The 16,362-nt window shown below is 39.4% G+C and overlaps 2 protein-coding genes across 2 annotated transcripts; one reads left to right on the forward strand and one right to left on the reverse strand.

Moving 5' to 3' along the window:
* Positions 1–154: 154 nt before the first annotated feature.
* On the forward strand, positions 155–7,805 carry LOC122057923 (nucleolar protein dao-5-like). Its single transcript, XM_042620291.1, has 4 exons — positions 155–335; positions 4,644–5,444; positions 5,882–7,057; positions 7,132–7,805. The coding sequence occupies exons 2-4, from the start codon at positions 4,650–4,652 to the stop codon at positions 7,258–7,260; spliced, it is 2,100 nt and encodes a 699-aa protein (XP_042476225.1). The 5' UTR covers positions 155–335; positions 4,644–4,649; the 3' UTR covers positions 7,261–7,805.
* A 1,939-nt stretch (positions 7,806–9,744) lies between these two features.
* On the reverse strand, positions 9,745–12,551 carry LOC122058023 (S-adenosylmethionine synthase 5). The gene is made up of 2 exons (XM_042620402.1): positions 12,394–12,551; positions 9,745–11,201 (listed from the first exon to the last, which is right to left on the reverse strand). Exon 2 carries the CDS (start codon positions 11,190–11,192, stop codon positions 10,017–10,019), a length of 1,176 nt encoding a protein of 391 aa, XP_042476336.1. The 5' UTR covers positions 11,193–11,201; positions 12,394–12,551; the 3' UTR covers positions 9,745–10,016.
* Between the last annotated feature and the right edge of the window lie 3,811 nt (positions 12,552–16,362).

Genomic DNA, 16,362 nt, shown 5'->3' on the forward strand with positions numbered 1-16,362 from the left:
ACGATTCCAATTTCAAATTCAAATCCTCACCATATCCGACTGCTTCGATCCCCGCGCGTGCGGTGGTGGAACCCACGCGCAGTGCCAAACATGAAACACCAAACTACTACTCCAAAATGGCGCGTGACCCTATCACTACGCGCCTCGGAGGCTCGTTTTGAAAATTTAAACCTGCAAAACCTGGTATAAATTTTCATTTTCGTCTGTTTCTAGTCTTAATCAAGTCTACGGACTCTGAGTTCTCTCACTCTTCTTTCCCAAATAGGCAAGGGAAACCACTCCGGAGAACCGATCGACGGTGGAGCATCCATCGCATAGGCATATAACTACGTCAGGTTAGGGTTCCACTCTTTCCCCCTTCAGATCTGTACTTGATGTTCTTCTCTTTTTATTCTTGTCGATGATCATATATATATGCATGGTTTTCATTTGTCCTATTCTTTTTGATGATTATTTGCGGGCTTGGTTGAATCCTATTTCTTCTTCTGGGTAGGGGTTCTGTGGGTTTGGATATTCACATAATAGAGGTTTTTCTTTCCCAGTTTTTACAAGCATTGTGTTCTGTTTGACTCTGGCACCAGGTTGCCCCTTCCAGGTGAATTTGGGACTGAGGAACGGCTACTCTGACTCGAACCTTAGGAGAATTTGCCCTAAAAACCGTCTTGTAAGGTGACCTATAAAACCATATCAAACCACATATCAAATCCCTTAGGGACTGACGTGGGATCAGTCCCCTCATATGACTGATATGGGATCGTGGCATTGTTGTTGCTGCCGATTGTCAATTTCCCTCCTTTCTTCTGTATCGCTCCTGGAAAGTCTACTATTGATTATTAAAAAAATTAAAAAAAAAAAAAAAAAGAAGAAGAAGAAGAAGAAAAAACCTTCTCTAGCTTCCTTGCAACGGGTACCCTCGACCATCTGAATTATAGTGGTTTTGAAGTGCATGCTTTTGTTCATTGTAGTTGTTTCCAAACTCGAAAAAATCTACTTGCTCAGAATGTTATCCAGTCCTAGTGGGTCAGTGTTTCCGGTGTGTCAACTCTTGCGAATCAATGAGTAGTTAAAAGTATAAAATTTGCTAGTAAAATATTGGAAAGATGCAGGAAAACTCAGAAGAAAAAGGGGGAACAAAAGACTTGGGAGTTGGTACTTAACCAAAAGGAGAACACATGTGGAAAATTTTAAGGGAACTGATAAGTGGGAAAACATATGCCCAATTCTGTTAGAGCATTTTGATCTGACACTCTTACAATGTAATGGCGCCCACAAATTTCTGAGAAGGTTTGATTATTTTTGAAAGAAAAACTAAGCAATATTAAGAATAAATAAGCATGAATAAAAGAAATAAGAAGATTCATTATTAGATGGAGGAAAAAATAGTTATGAGATTTCTTTCGATGCACTTCCCAGGAGGTGAACACTTGACCTCCCTACTCTTATACCATGTTCACTACCGTTTCACCCAAAAGCTCGAATTGTTAGGGAAGAGCAGTGTCAATGTATGGATCAATACGATTGCCCAATTGGGTTTAAGAAGACTTTATTTTGGGCCAATGATGGGTTCTATGGGTCTTGGGACATTTGATTTTTTTAGCTTAATCTTGAAAGAGCATAAATTTTAAGCCTATAAGGTGAAAATGAAGCCAATACCTGAGATTAGTATCTTAAGTGAAGAGTTTGAGTTAAATTAGAATGCGTAGTAGATTTTTAGGAGCTCTATTTAGAGTCTACTTAGTTTAGTCTAGGGGTGTCAATTGGCCCCTTTTTTTAAGACCCAAGGCCAACCGCAGGTCAGGCTGGGATATCTCAGCACAGACCCAGCCGTGTCAGGCTCAGTCCAACCAACCTGGCCCTGATTGACCTTGATTGGGTTGTTGGGCCAGGTTGGTCCTGATTGACCCTATCAGCCCCTAATTTTTGCCAATGCTGGGCTGGCCCTGATTGACCCTGGCTGCCGCTACTCAACACCACCTCCAACTGTACCTTCATACCTCTACCAAAGAAACAGCAACAGCAGCTCCTCCAGGATACGAACTAATCAAAGAATGTCAGTGCTGAGTGAGTGAGTGTTGTATATATTTATAATATATATATATATATATATATATATACACACAACATAGGGTCAGATTGGGCAAGGCCGGGCTTAGCCCAATACTTAAGCCCAGGCCCTGGTTGGACTCAAGGTGCAGTAGGTTGGGCTCAGGTTGGCTGGGCCAAATTGACACCCTTAGTTTAGTCATTGTGAGAGAGTGATTCAGAGTCCAATTGTGAGTCTAGTTAAGAATTTTGAGTCTTTATATATGTATACACTACAGACCCTGCATCAAATAATCATAATTTTGCAATGAAAGTTGAGTTAGTTTTTATAAGTTTTCAAGCTTTTGTGTTGTGCGTGTGCATACATGACTGAAGGGGCTCCTCTCCTGGCCAGATGCATTCTTCTGCTCTTCTTCTAGTTATGGTTTTAGTGTTTTGCCTCAACTAGGTGATATCTCTCCGTTATTTCTCATATTCTTCTTCTCCTGATTTTTCATAGTCTCTTTCTCTCCTTCAGTTTTCAAATCGAGTTCAGTATTCTATGATGAGCAGAACTACTCAATCTACAACTGAAGCTTCAATAGTTTTTTTTTCTTCTTTTTTTTGGAGACAATCGACAGGTTCCTATTCAAACCCCGAATGGTTCAGACCCATCAGTTGGAAGCCAATGGTTGACTATGGGGTTGGGATGAAGTTCCAATTCTTCTTGTTTTGTGAAGGTGGAGCCTCGGATTGGGTTTTTTGGAGTAACCTTATGGTAGCAAAAGTTGTGACCATGAATGAGTCAAGGCATTCTAATGGATCTAATCTGAGGTCTGGAGTGAGTCTGAGTTGAGCTGTGCTGTGCTGGGCTCATCTCACTAAAAACTTGCAACAACCTACTGAATCTTCTGAGCCTCATTCTGAGTTTTTGGGCCACTGAATTTGGGCTTTCAACTGACTAGATAGAGATTCTTTGTGGTTTTCTTAGCATGGTTCATGTGTCATCCTATCCAGTCCAATCCATGTTGCACAGTTGCACACTGTACTTGTCTACTGGCAATATCATTGTTTTGTATACTACACCAGTTAGTTCCGCCCTGAATCAGATTGGTTTCACCCAGAAACTACCCGGGGCTCAGTTGATCTTTGTTTATAAGTAATGTTTATTTTTATCAATTTGATATAGTTGAGAGTTTGAGATCCTATGTTAACTCTGGATCAATGGTTACCATTCTCAGTACTATCAACTATTTTAGCTCATAAAAATGGACACAGCAGTTAATTTTTCATTGTTGGAGGATGCTCCTTTTTAGGTAGATTGCTTGTTAGCTTGAGTCATTTATTGATGTTTAGGGACAAGATGCGTATTTTTTTGGTTTGTTAGCAGTTAAAGTGGACTTCACATTGACCCATATTGACATTTGAGAAGGTGGAGAAGATATTGAAGAGGAATTGGGTTATAAAAGGGAATGAGGCACCTGCATAAATGTGTTCTGAGGCCTGGCATGGACAATTTGTTCCTAAAGTTGGATCAAACAACCAAGTTGCTTATGTTTTCTTAAATATTCTATTGATTTGCCCAACTTAATGTTTCTAGGGTGATTTTTGATGATTTGAACAAATTGATGGGACCACATACTCTTTGATTTTCCCCAACTTAATGGTTCTAGGAGGGCTGGGTGATTTTTTACGATTTTAACAAATTGATGGGACTCCTTTCTCTTTTCTTATCCTTTTTCTTATTTTTCTTTGGTCTTTATCCTTATATTTTTTACTTCAAATATATTTTGCCTTTTCTATAAAGTTCGAAAATTTTCTCCTATATTCCTATGTCCTATACTTTATGACTTTAATGAACCCTAATATATCTTTCAGCATTTTAAAGTCATAACCATTACATACCATCACTTCCTAGTTCCTAGTGCTAGGACCCTAGATTTTCGGCATCCTAGGCTTTTTCGTATCATCCAAGATGTAAGGTAAAGATCCAAGGGTATGGTGGTCAAATGTACGTAAAATTTCTCTCCTTTTTTCGGCATCCAAAATACTTTCTCCCCTTATGAATTAAATCTCATTACAGAGCTTCTTGCACCACTAGTGTTACTGTGAAATTGCTGTATCCAGAAGGTTCAGTTTCTAGTTTGGCTTTAAAATGCTATAGACATCAGGAACTTAAAGTTAGGATTTCATTCTTTAGAGTTATATATATATATTTTTTTAGCAGGTATGATTTGCGGGAGGCTTTTATTAGTAGCAAAGGATACTCTTTTGTCATTTTTTTAGGTTTCTGTTCATATTCATATTTAATTTTTGGGAAAAGTGTCCCTGAACCAACATCGTACCCTACGCCTCTTTATATGGAGTTTTTATTCATTTTTTCTCTTTCCTGAAAAAAATGAATAAAACACTCAATGCGAAGAGGGGACATAGGGTACATATGGTGGTTCAAAGAACCCTTGCTCTCTTTTTTTGGTAGTTGTGATTTGCAGAGGCTTTCATCAGTAGCGAATGATTCTCTTTTGTCATGTTTAAGTTTTCTGTTCTGACTTCTAATGAATGGTTCAGTTCACTTGTTGTGCCTGCATTGTAAGTGTTGCTTGTCTTCGCTGCTTCTGCAGGCTTTGATGGGTTCATACCCCTATGGTGCCCCTCCCCCTTCAGAACAGATATGGAGGGAAGAGGTTCTTTATCTCCACTGTCTTTGGCACAAGGGACCTCCTAGAAATCCTAACCATAAGCCAAATTCAAATAATCTTGGTGCCTCCAATTCCCCAGCACCTAAACACAATTCAGAAAATCTCTGTGACTCCATTTCCTCAACACCTAAATCCAGTTCAGAGAATCTTGGTGTCTCCAATAGCCCAACCTTCAAGAGGATGAGGAAAAACAAGCGAAGAGGTACAAGGAAATTGAATAATCCCAAACCTATATTTGTAGAGATTGAGTGGCCATGTGGATCAGAGCCTGGGTGGTGCAAGGAGATAGGCTGGCCTGAATCAAGTCCAGAATCTGATCAAGCCACCAGACCTGCTGCTGCTGAAGGACAGCCCGAATCAAATGATCTTGATGCCTCCAATTCCTCAACACTTAAACCCAATTCAGAAATTCTTGGTGCCTCCAGTTCCTTGAAATCTAAACCCAATTCAGAAAATCTCGGTGCCTCCAATCCCACAACCGTCAAGAAGAGGAGGAAAAACAAGCAAAGAGGTGCAAAGAAAAAGAAAGATCCTAAACCTATAGTTTCAGAGTTTGAGTGCCCATCAGATCCTGAGCTGCGCCTGGAGACTGGCTGGCCCGAATCAAATCCACAATCTGATCAAACCATCAGACCTCCAACTGCTGAAGAACAGGCCAAATCCACCGCTCTTTATTTGCAAAAGAAGGATAGGATTTCGATCTTTAGACATCACCATCTTAAGGTTAGGACTTCGTTCTTTAGAGTTATATTTTTTCTTTTTAGTAGGTATGATTTGCAGGAAGCTTTTATTAGTAGCAAAGGATACTCTTTTGTCATTTTTTAGGTTTCTGTTCATATTTATATTTTATTTTTGGGCAAAGTGTCCCCGAACCAACATCGTACCCTACGCCTCTTTATATGGAGTATTTATTCATTTTTTCTCTTTCCTGAAAAAAATGAATAAAACACTCAATGTGAGGAGGGGACATAGGGTACATATGGTGGTTCAAAGTACCCTTGCTCTCTTTTTTTGTTAGTTGTGATTTGCAGAGGCTTTCATCAGTAGCGAATGATTCTCTTTTGTCATTTTAAAATTTTCTGTTCTGACTTCTAATAAATGGATCAATTCACTTGTTGTGCCTGCATCTCAAGTGTTGCTTGTCTTCTCTGCTTCTGCAGGCTTTGATGGGTTCATACCCCTATGGTGCTGCTCCCCCTTCAGAGCAGCTATGGAGGGAAGAGGTTTTTTATCTCCACTCTCTTTGGCACAAGGGGCCTCCTAGAAATCCTAACTCTGAACCAGATTCAAATAATCTTGGTGCCAATGCCTCAACACCTAAACCCAATTCAGAAAATCTCTGTGACTCCAGTTCATCAACACCTAAACCCAAATCAAAGAATCTTGATGTCTCTAATCCCACAACCTTCAAGAAGAGGAGGAACAAGAAGCAAAGAGGTACAAAGAAAATGAATGATCCCAAACCTATATGTTTAGAGGTTGAGTGGCCATGTGGATCAGATCCTGGGAGGCGCCAGGAGATAGGCTGGCATGAATCAAATCCAGAATCTGATCAAGCCACCAGACCTGCTGCTGCTGCTGAAGGACATGCCAAATTAAATAATCTTGATGCCCCCAATTCCTCAAAACCTAAACCTATTTCAGAAAATCTCGGTGCCTCCAGTTCCTCGACACCTAAACCCAATTCAGAAAATCTCAGTGCCTCCAATCCCACAACCTTCAAGAAGGGGAAAAACAAACGAAGAGGTGCAAAGAAAAAGAAAGATCCTGAACCTGTAGTTTCAGAGTTTGAGTGCCCATGTGGATCAGATCCTGAGCCATGCCTGGAGACTGGCTGGCCCGAGTCAAATCCACAATCTGATCGAGCCACCAGATCTCCAACTGCTGAAGAACAGGCCAAATCCACCTATTTGCAACAGAAGGGCTTGCAAGCTTGCCAAGATTTTTTCTCAAGCAAGGTTTGTACAGATGATAATGAAGTAGAAGAGGAGTTGACGACTGATGACATAAATGAATCTGAAGAATTCAAGTTCTTTATGGGGATTTTTACAGATGACACTTGTTTGAAGGATTATTATGAGAAGAATTGGGAGAGTGGGGAGTTTTGTTGTTTGGTTTGTGGTGGAACTGGGAAGAAGGTTTTGAAGAGGTTCAAGAATTGCTTTGCACTTGTTCAACACTCGACTACAATATCAAAGACTAAGAGGAAGGTGGCACACCGAGCTTTTGGGAGGGCGATATGTCAGGTTCTTGGTTGGAAAACTCATCAACGTCGAAGCATTGTTCTGTCCTTGGATGGGCCTCTTGGTCATTCCATGGCCAAAGCAGAATCTGAGGTAATTGCTTTACTGTTGCCTCTGTATATTGTTTAATTCTGCATTCACTGATCATATGAAGTTGGACAATGCAGGTTGGTTTTCATCAGAATATTGCTCCAAAGGAAGAACTCCGTGACAATTTTATAGACCTTGTAGATGACAGTGATGGGGAAGTGGATCCAAAGGACCATGGTGTCGTTGTCCAGAAGGAAAATCTTTGAGGCAAAGTTATAGAGTCTGTGACTGTTGTCAAGGGTGAACAGATGATACGTTCACTTACCAGCTATGCATTTCCTGTCCATAAATGTTGTTCGTTGCAGGTGGATCCAAAGCAAGACAATGGAGTTCTTAGAGGAGATCTTGACAGTGAAAACTGTTGAATAGATGGGCATATAAAGGGGAAGAGTTGGATTTAAGGGTGAGTTGGTTCTGGATTCATTCATGCATTGGTTTTCTTTCTGAGAACTTTGTGGTGGCTTATGCATTATTGATTTGTTTGTCACTACAATGCTGATGAGTATGAAGAAATAAGCCACAGAGATTCATAAGGAATGGCATGAAAAGGGATTGTAGACTGGAAACAAGTGAAGGATTCATGTAACGGAGTCGTAGACATTTTGAAATGGGGGGGTTGAATTGGTTGCTGTACAGGGTGAATTTCTGTGTTCTAGGCCTTCATTTGCACAAAACCACCATTTTAGTACGGATGTTTTTGTTAAAAATGTTACTTGATCGCCCCTAAAGTTCACTTACTCTTGCTTGTCTAGTTGACTGGGTCGATGCTCATAACCAGTTCATTGACTGAACATTTTTATGCTGCTGTTGTCACCCATGACCAGTCGAGTCTTGGTCTATCATCTTGTCAAAGTGTTTGTGATGCCACTGATTCAAATAAGGAGCTAACAAATGAATCCACGCTTGAGAGCATAGAAGGTGGTGATGATCTTGATGAAAATGACATTGGTAAATCCTAGAGATGCTGATCTGTTCCCCGAGGAATATTACCTGTGGATCCGATTGCAAAGCAACTCTCGGGAAAAATTCTCTGATGCATTAACAATGCATCTTTATATTGGTATGATGGTGGAAAATACAATGTCGCAACCTTTAAGAAAAAAACGATGCAAAAAGCAATGGGAAAAACAAGAATAAGTAAAAATAAGAACAAGCGATATACATAAGATTTACAAGGTTCAGGAAACATTGTCTATTTCTTTGGTGAGATGACATCTTATTTCACTATCAATGAAAAATAAGGTTAAGGCGCTTGTCTTCATATCTCTTAGATAGCTTATCGAGAAAGAAAATCTCGTTACATATACAGGGCGAAGTCTTTATATGGAAATTTAAAGAAATTTCAACCTATTTTTGCTACGGATGGAATTAAAGACATTGTGTCTCCAACACAAGGGTTGTTTTATGAACAATATCAATGGGTGATCTATATGAGTAAAGTATACCACAAGAAACTTTAGGCTTTGATTCAACTTGAATGTTGGCTATTCACACCGAGACTTTGGAGCTCGTGATCGTTCTCGACCAATACGGATCTTATTGATTTGATATTGATTCAGATCGCTCTGGACTGATTTGGATTGGGTGAATTTCCTTTTTTTTTGTTTCCTTCTAATCGATTTTTATTCCCTATATACCCTCAGGTTGTACCAGTGGATTGGTTCAATCGGGGGGCAATTTCGCGGATCTTGATGTATAGATCCAAGTTGTAAAACTATTGGTAGATCCGTGCGATCATAACCTGTCCATTGAGAACACCAGACCACGTAAGTCAAATATATGTTCCTTATTTGACTATAGGTAAAAAATACCCTCCTATTTTGTTTTCTCTCCCTCCCATGCCCCCAAATTCCCCTTTTCTGCCGGCACACGAACTCCAAGGGCCCGTTTGATATGTTTCAAGAATTTGATAAAACTGTTTCGCTTCACTTGTTTTCAGAAATTGAAATTGAAATTGAAATTTCTACCTATTTATGATTCAAGAAACGATCCAGGCGAACTTGTTTCGCAGTTTTTGAAAACAACCCGTGGCCATTCTTTCGCTGGTTACTATCGACTTTCAGAAACATGACTTATCAAACACTTTCAATTCTGTTTCTATTTCTTGAAACATAAATTTATGATTCTACAGTTTCTTGAAAAAGAAACAACAGAATCATTATCAAGCAACCCCAAATCTTAAATCTTTCCTAATTTGCAATTTGCTAATGGCCTGTCCAAGTTTTATGCACAAGTCAGTCCCTGCCACATATGTTATGGTACCCTCTAATCATCTGTAAAGTTTGCATCCACCCAAAATTAACAAGACAATACCAAACCTAACATTTGACAAGTGGCTAAGTGGATGAGAAATATTATGATGAAAATTATAGAGAAGAGGTAATGAGACATATTCGATTTTTATATAGTTGGAAAAACAATGCTCAATTGGCCGAGACCCCATGACTTCGTCAGTAAAACTACCCCAAGTTATCCTTATTTTATCTCTTGGACATTTTTATGCATCACTAACCTTATTCAATAGTTAAAACTTTTCAAATCACCCCCATCAATTGCCCTTTTAACTAAATTAATAAACCCGATTACATACAACCACTCTTTTCCTCTTTCATCCTTGAGTTCAAAACAAATGCTTTTGTTAACAAGGGGTGAAAGAAGAGAAGAATTTCTTTTGTTTCAAGGTTTCCATCAACAAAAATCTAACAAATTCCCTTAAAATGGAGACAGATAACAAAACCCGAGACAAATAGAAGTTCCAAGAAAGAAAGAAAGAAAGAAAGAAAAAAAAAAAAAAAAAAAAAACATAAGACATAATAATAATAGGAGAATAGAAGGTGCGGTGCGTCCCGTTGGAGAGCAGCAGTAGATGGCAGCTAAATTATTTAAAGGGCTGTAAACGAAGCGAGCACTGATCACTGAAATGGCAGGGGTCTGATCACTCGTCTACCAAATTTTAAGCTTTTTAAGCCTTCTCCCACTTGAGGGGCTTGACCACCTCCCATGTGAAGTCAGGGTCGTCCCTGCCAAAGTGACCATAGGCGGCTGTCTTCAAAAACCTGCCATTGCCTCCTCTCTTGAGGTCCAAGCTTATGGCAATCATCCCAGGCCTGAAATCAAAGGTCTCCTTAACAATCTGTAGGATCTCCTTGTCTGGAATCTTTCCTGTACCGTATGAGTCAACAAAGACGGACAAGGGCTCTGGAACACCAATGGCATAAGAGACCTGCACAATACAGCGACGGGCAAGCCCATTGGCGACAATGCTCTTGGCAGCCTGCCTGACAATGTAGGCACCACTCCTGTCCACCTTGGTTGGGTCCTTACCAGAGAAGGCACCACCACCGTGGGCTCCCCAACCACCGTAGGTGTCAATGATAATCTTCCTTCCTGTGAGCCCTGCATCACCATGTGGGCCTCCAATAACAAATCGCCCTGATGGGTTAAGGTGGAAGATGGTCTTCTCGTCGAGGTATTTCTCTGGGACGACAGGCTTGATGACATGCTCCTTAAGGTCAGCGGCAATCTCATCGTTGGTGACGGTTTCATCATGCTGGGTGGAGATGAGGACAGTGTGGACTCGGAGAGGAACCATGGCGCCATTCTCATTGTGGTATTCAACTGTGACTTGGGTCTTTCCGTCAGGCCTCAACCATGCACAGGTACCATTCTTGCGAACCTCAGTAAGGCGAGCCCCAAGCTTGGTAGCAAGGACGTGGCTGAGGGGCATCAGCTCCTCAGTCTCATCGGTGGCATAGCCGAACATGTGACCCTGGTCGCCAGCACCAATCTCCTCAGGGCGCCTGGTGAGGTGTCCGTGAACACCTTGGGCAATATCAGGGCTCTGCTGTTCAATGTTGACCAGGACCTTACAGTTGTCAGCATCAAGACCCACATCGTCAGAAACAAATCCGATCGATCGGCAGGTATCACGCACAATCTTCTCATAGTCTACGTCGGCCTTGGTGGTGATCTCCCCAAAGACCATGACCATGTTGGTCTTGGTACAGGTCTCGCACGCCACCTTGCTTTCAGGGTCCTGCTCGAGGCAGGCATCGAGTATTGCATCGGAGATCTGGTCGCACAACTTGTCTGGGTGACCCTCGTTCACAGATTCAGATGTAAATAGGAAGGTTTCCATTGTTTCAAGCTGCACAGGAAACACATAGATACATCAATATATGAGTGTCTTGAGTATCATAAAGAGGCAAATGAACTAATCCAATCTCTCCAGTGTCTAGAATGGGCAAAAAGAAGTCATCATTTGTAAAACTACACCATACACGATCAAGATGTAGCAACTTGGGCAAAGTTGCAAACATATCGGAGGCGTAAAGCCAGAATCTTAGCACAATGGTTGATGGCATTATGAGAAGCCTCAGCAAGCAAATTAATTGCCCATGTTTGTGTGAGCGGAACTGGAAAAATGCAGATCGAATATCAAGCGGAAGTCCAAATTCGTCGGGCGAAATGACGGACACAACTTCCTGGTACTTTCCCAAGTTAAATAATCACATATATAGACTAACAGGAAAGATACATTTTTGTGCCGACGGCTGAATTTTTAGAAATCGATGGACCCTGGATCTACTAATCCAGAAATAGGGCAAAAAAAGACGAAGCTTTAGCATACCAGGGAAAAGGCAACAGTCAGACAAATCTTCTGGCTTGGAATTCATTTCTGGGAGTTTCTTAACAATGTCCTAATGCTGAACAACGAGATCACATAAGGATAGGGACACGCAATACCATTAAAGATCCGAAAAAAAAAAATTTGTTGTACCAAGAGCATATGATCAAAACTTCCAAAGGCACAATGTACTACACAGGCGAAAGTACAAGTCAGATCTCGGAAACATTTTACTACATAGATCAGTAACTCCTCCAATCAGCAGCGAAAATTTTAACTCGTTTAGGGAAATTATGCCTCGCTAATCGAAGAACCAAGTCGAATGCCAGATCTCGGAAACCACAAAGAAAATTTAAGAAAACACCACACAACGATTGACTCCCACTGAAGACAATAAGAACCGCTTCAAACTCGATAAAATCTCAAATCACGTAACAGAAAACCACAGAAACACTCAGATCCGCAAACTCGAGAAAAAAAACACACAAATCTCAACAGAACTTCCCGAAAATTAAAAAAAAAATAAAAATTAACACATAAACTCCAATTTCCAGATCCGTTCCAGTGAATTAGATAAGCAACAGCAGATAGAAATGCATTAAAACACAGAGAAAAACAACATCTGTACCAAAACCGCGTAAGAAATACCACTTATTCACCTCAAATCGATAAGAAAAAGGAAGAACATCAAAAGAAGCAGTGGAGAAGCTACCTGTGAAGTGGAAGAGGGTATAGCCCTAGAGCTGTTGTTGCTTCCGCAGATCTGGATTCCGAAAGCTCTACCTTAGCCTCCTCTACCGGGTTTCAACGACACACATTTCAGAGCCTCTCTACTTCCCTATTTATAGGCGCAAGGGTCTCTCGTTCCGGATTCCTTACCTTTTTTCTCTGTTTGGTGAGATCCATATCAGATGGTTGTGATTTACTACACGACAAGAAGGCAAACCGTTGGATGACCGGGTACTTACGGCTAGGATATTTCGGAGTCGGTGGGATGGAGATTTTTTAGGTTATTACCGGCAAAAACCAGTAATCCAACAAGTCACCAAGACACCAGCGCACACTAAATAGGTGGTCGGCTGACTCATATAGTCACTACAGTTAAACCAGCTTTACCTAACCCAACCGCCAATGGGAGGAGATAAGATGACTTATAAGCTTCTAGTTAGAGAGGTTAAGCCATGATTCATGACTCATAATCGATTCGATATCTGTCATCAATCAGTGTTTCTACTTAAATCTCGTGGATGTATAGATGGGAAATCAAACCTGAAACGTGTAATTATTCACACAATTTTCAATTCCATCTAGGTAACCTAGAAATGAATTTTTCACTTTTATGCCTTACTAGTGGATCGATCTAAGTCGAAATCAACCCAATACCTATACCATGATTTAAATCCCGCTAGAAACATAGTTAGAAGTGCCGGGTTAACCAGTTATAGTGTAAGAAGAGTAGTAGTGAGTTGCTCAATTGGTTAAGTGCCTATCTCGTGATAGCAAGGTTTTGTTTTTGAGATCAAGGGCTCCCCCTTGCATTTGTAGAGCTAGCCTTGGTACCACCCTAGGCTGCCATCTTGGGATGCCATCCTAGTCGCCTATTGGCTGACATGGTAAGAAATAATAAACATAAATTAATCGAAACTGGCCTTAAATGGCTTTGATTTGCACCTAGACGTGTAATTGTACTATATTCTTGTTTGACCTATGAAACATTGAATGTTCAAGATTTCAAGTATAATGCAATACATGTTAATCAAGTAAACAAGCAAACAACCAACCAGTATCCTCAAATTTGGGCCAAACCTTTTTTTTAACAAAAGTTGAAAAATGTGATTTAGATATTTTTCTTTATTTTCTTGCAAAAATATCTATAATTTTGTAACTTAGAAAGGTAATTTGATAATTGTAACTATTAAAAATATAGAAATGATTTAGATTGACCACATGTGCCGATAGCATCTGATATCGACCCACTAGTATCATGTACAAGCTTAATAACGAACTATTTTTTGTCCTAATCCGCGTATTGATAACATCATATTAATAGAATATCAGTGTAGACTATTATTTTTCTTTTCTTGATAAATAGACATATCATCTTTTTACATGATAGAATAAATATTTTGTGACATTTGAAAAAATAACAGACATTTGTAACTATAATAATTTTACATACCAAAAAAAAAAAAAAAAATTTAAGATACGTTTATACATATCAATTAATTGACACAACTAATACGATATTGATACTTAATACCATATTGCGTGTGGTTCTGAGTTCAACTCTTCTTATCTCCTTGGGGTCACTCACACGGGATGTTTAGTGTTCTTCATTGATTTTGGTTAAAGTTGAATGGTTTTCATTCAACCTCGATATGATCGATTTATACGATTTTGGGGTCAATATAGGCCCACAAGGACTAGTCAAACGAAAGACATGATACCTTTCGTTAACAAAAAAAAAAAAAAAAACCCTTAATACCATATCGAAACCTAAGCATAATTAAGTTGACAAAAAAATTAAAATCTTGATAGGAAGAATATGTGGTTGGTAATTATTTGGTCAGGCCAGTCGCATCCGATACGACCATATCGATGGGACCACCAGACAAGAACATGGCAGCAAGAATGGGGGTCAAAAACTCCATGATATTCTTAAGGTGTGTTTGGGTTGGGATGAGCCAACCTCAAATAATAGAAGGTAGATGAGGTGAAATGGACGATGAAATATGAGTGATCCATCAAGGTCATGTTTGGTGACCAACCCACTCTTTTTTATCCCCATTATTGTTTTTGGATTTTGTTTTATGTAACCATAACAGTGCGTTTGGTTGAATGATAAGGTACAAATGTCAAGATCCGATGGTCAAGCGGTCGAAATAGTCTCTTGATATTCACGGGGTAAGGCTCGTAATTCTCATCCTCCAAACCTTGCATATGCAAAAATCCCGTGTGAGTAATACGCCCTTTATGTAACCGCTGATTTTAACATTAGAATTTTCATTTGCCAATTCACAAAATGCCCTTTTGTCTTTCTAGTTGTTAAAATATGATTGTTTAAAGCTAGGGTTTGTCAAATCATTTTGATATCCCTGACTAAGACTGACCATGGATTGAAGTATTGATATGTATCGAGTGGTTTATATCGATATCAGTCATGATTGATACTAACTACAGATTAACCTATTCAACTGATTAGATATCGATTCTTAAAATTGTGCTTGAGGTCCATTCTTTTATAGGGACTCCATTTTTACCTGGAGGAGCTTAATTTATCTTTTCACAATAGGAGGTTCTGAACTTGACCACTTCAAGTTCTTCATTAAATTATTATTATAATAATTATTATAATTATTATTATTATTATAGATGAATTCTTCATGCTAGGGTTAGTACATCTTTGGGAATGAATAGATAATGAGCGCCAAGATAAAATTTTGACAAAAAGTACCACTTAGTTGGTAGATTTGAACAAAATAAGGTGGGGATCAAAATTTACATAAAAACAATGGATAGAATGCTCAAAGACCACGATTTGGTACTAGAATTTCAAAATGGTTTTGATCAATTGCATCGCTTCAAACTTCATCAACCCGCCATCCCATCTCTTTAACTTGCTTCAGTCCAAATATTAGAACCCTGGTGCTTACTTCAATATGATCTCCTATCATCACAGTTCTTCATGAAAATTTGATCCAAATATAACAACTCAATTCTGTAGAGAGATCACAGTCAAGAAATGATTCTTATTTAAAAGTCATGTGATTGTTGTTAATGACCGATGGTGGGACACATAAGAGGGTACCTGGAACAACCTTGATCATAGATATCCTTAGTGTAAGAGAACTTATGTGTAATTTATTTTAAAAAAAAAAAAAATCCAACATAAAAGGGTGGAGAAAATTTTCCTGCACCGTGGGTATATAAAACCCATCAAGGCTCTTAATGAGTCCCTTATTTATGAATTGTCGATAATATCATCCACTATTCTCTTATACCCTATGGACACCATTCAGAACAAGAGACTAGGTGGGACAATCGATAGTACGATTCAACAGGATTGAACGCTCTCGGAATGCATATAGCAAGAACTAGAGTAGCGAGGGAACCTAACCGCAGTAGTGGCTCCCCTCTCCCTTCTTTAGTAGCAACGTTCACTACTACCACTGTTGCAGAGCACCTGCCTGTAGGTTTTAGTAGACATCGGTATGATTGTAGGAGGATGTTAGAACTCATAAGGCAATGCACTATTAAAAACCATCTCGCTCATTGGTCTTCTCAATCGTATCATCGACCACGATCCATAATGAAAGAGAATCCCTTCATCATGAGTGTGGGAAAACTCGATCGTAAATGGATCATTAGATTTATAATTTGATCCTCAATAAGAAGTTATAACTTTACATTTTTGTCTCATAGTATGACACATTTTTTAATGAAAGTAAGATCCAGACATTTCACATATCAATCGAAAAGTGTCTAAAACAATAACAACATTTGATAATAAAATAATGAAAAATCTCTTTTTACCCTTGAATTAAAGAACTTTGAGAACAACAACTGTCTAGCGCAGTTGGTGAGATGTGGTGTGCGAAAATCCCATGTTCACCAGGAGGTCTCGAGTTTAAGTCTCCTGGCTTTTACTTACTTCCCTCTCTACCTATAAAAAAAAAAAAAA

This window comes from Macadamia integrifolia, chromosome 12, assembly GCF_013358625.1.
Source record: "Macadamia integrifolia cultivar HAES 741 chromosome 12, SCU_Mint_v3, whole genome shotgun sequence".
Taxonomy (NCBI): domain Eukaryota; kingdom Viridiplantae; phylum Streptophyta; class Magnoliopsida; order Proteales; family Proteaceae; genus Macadamia; species Macadamia integrifolia.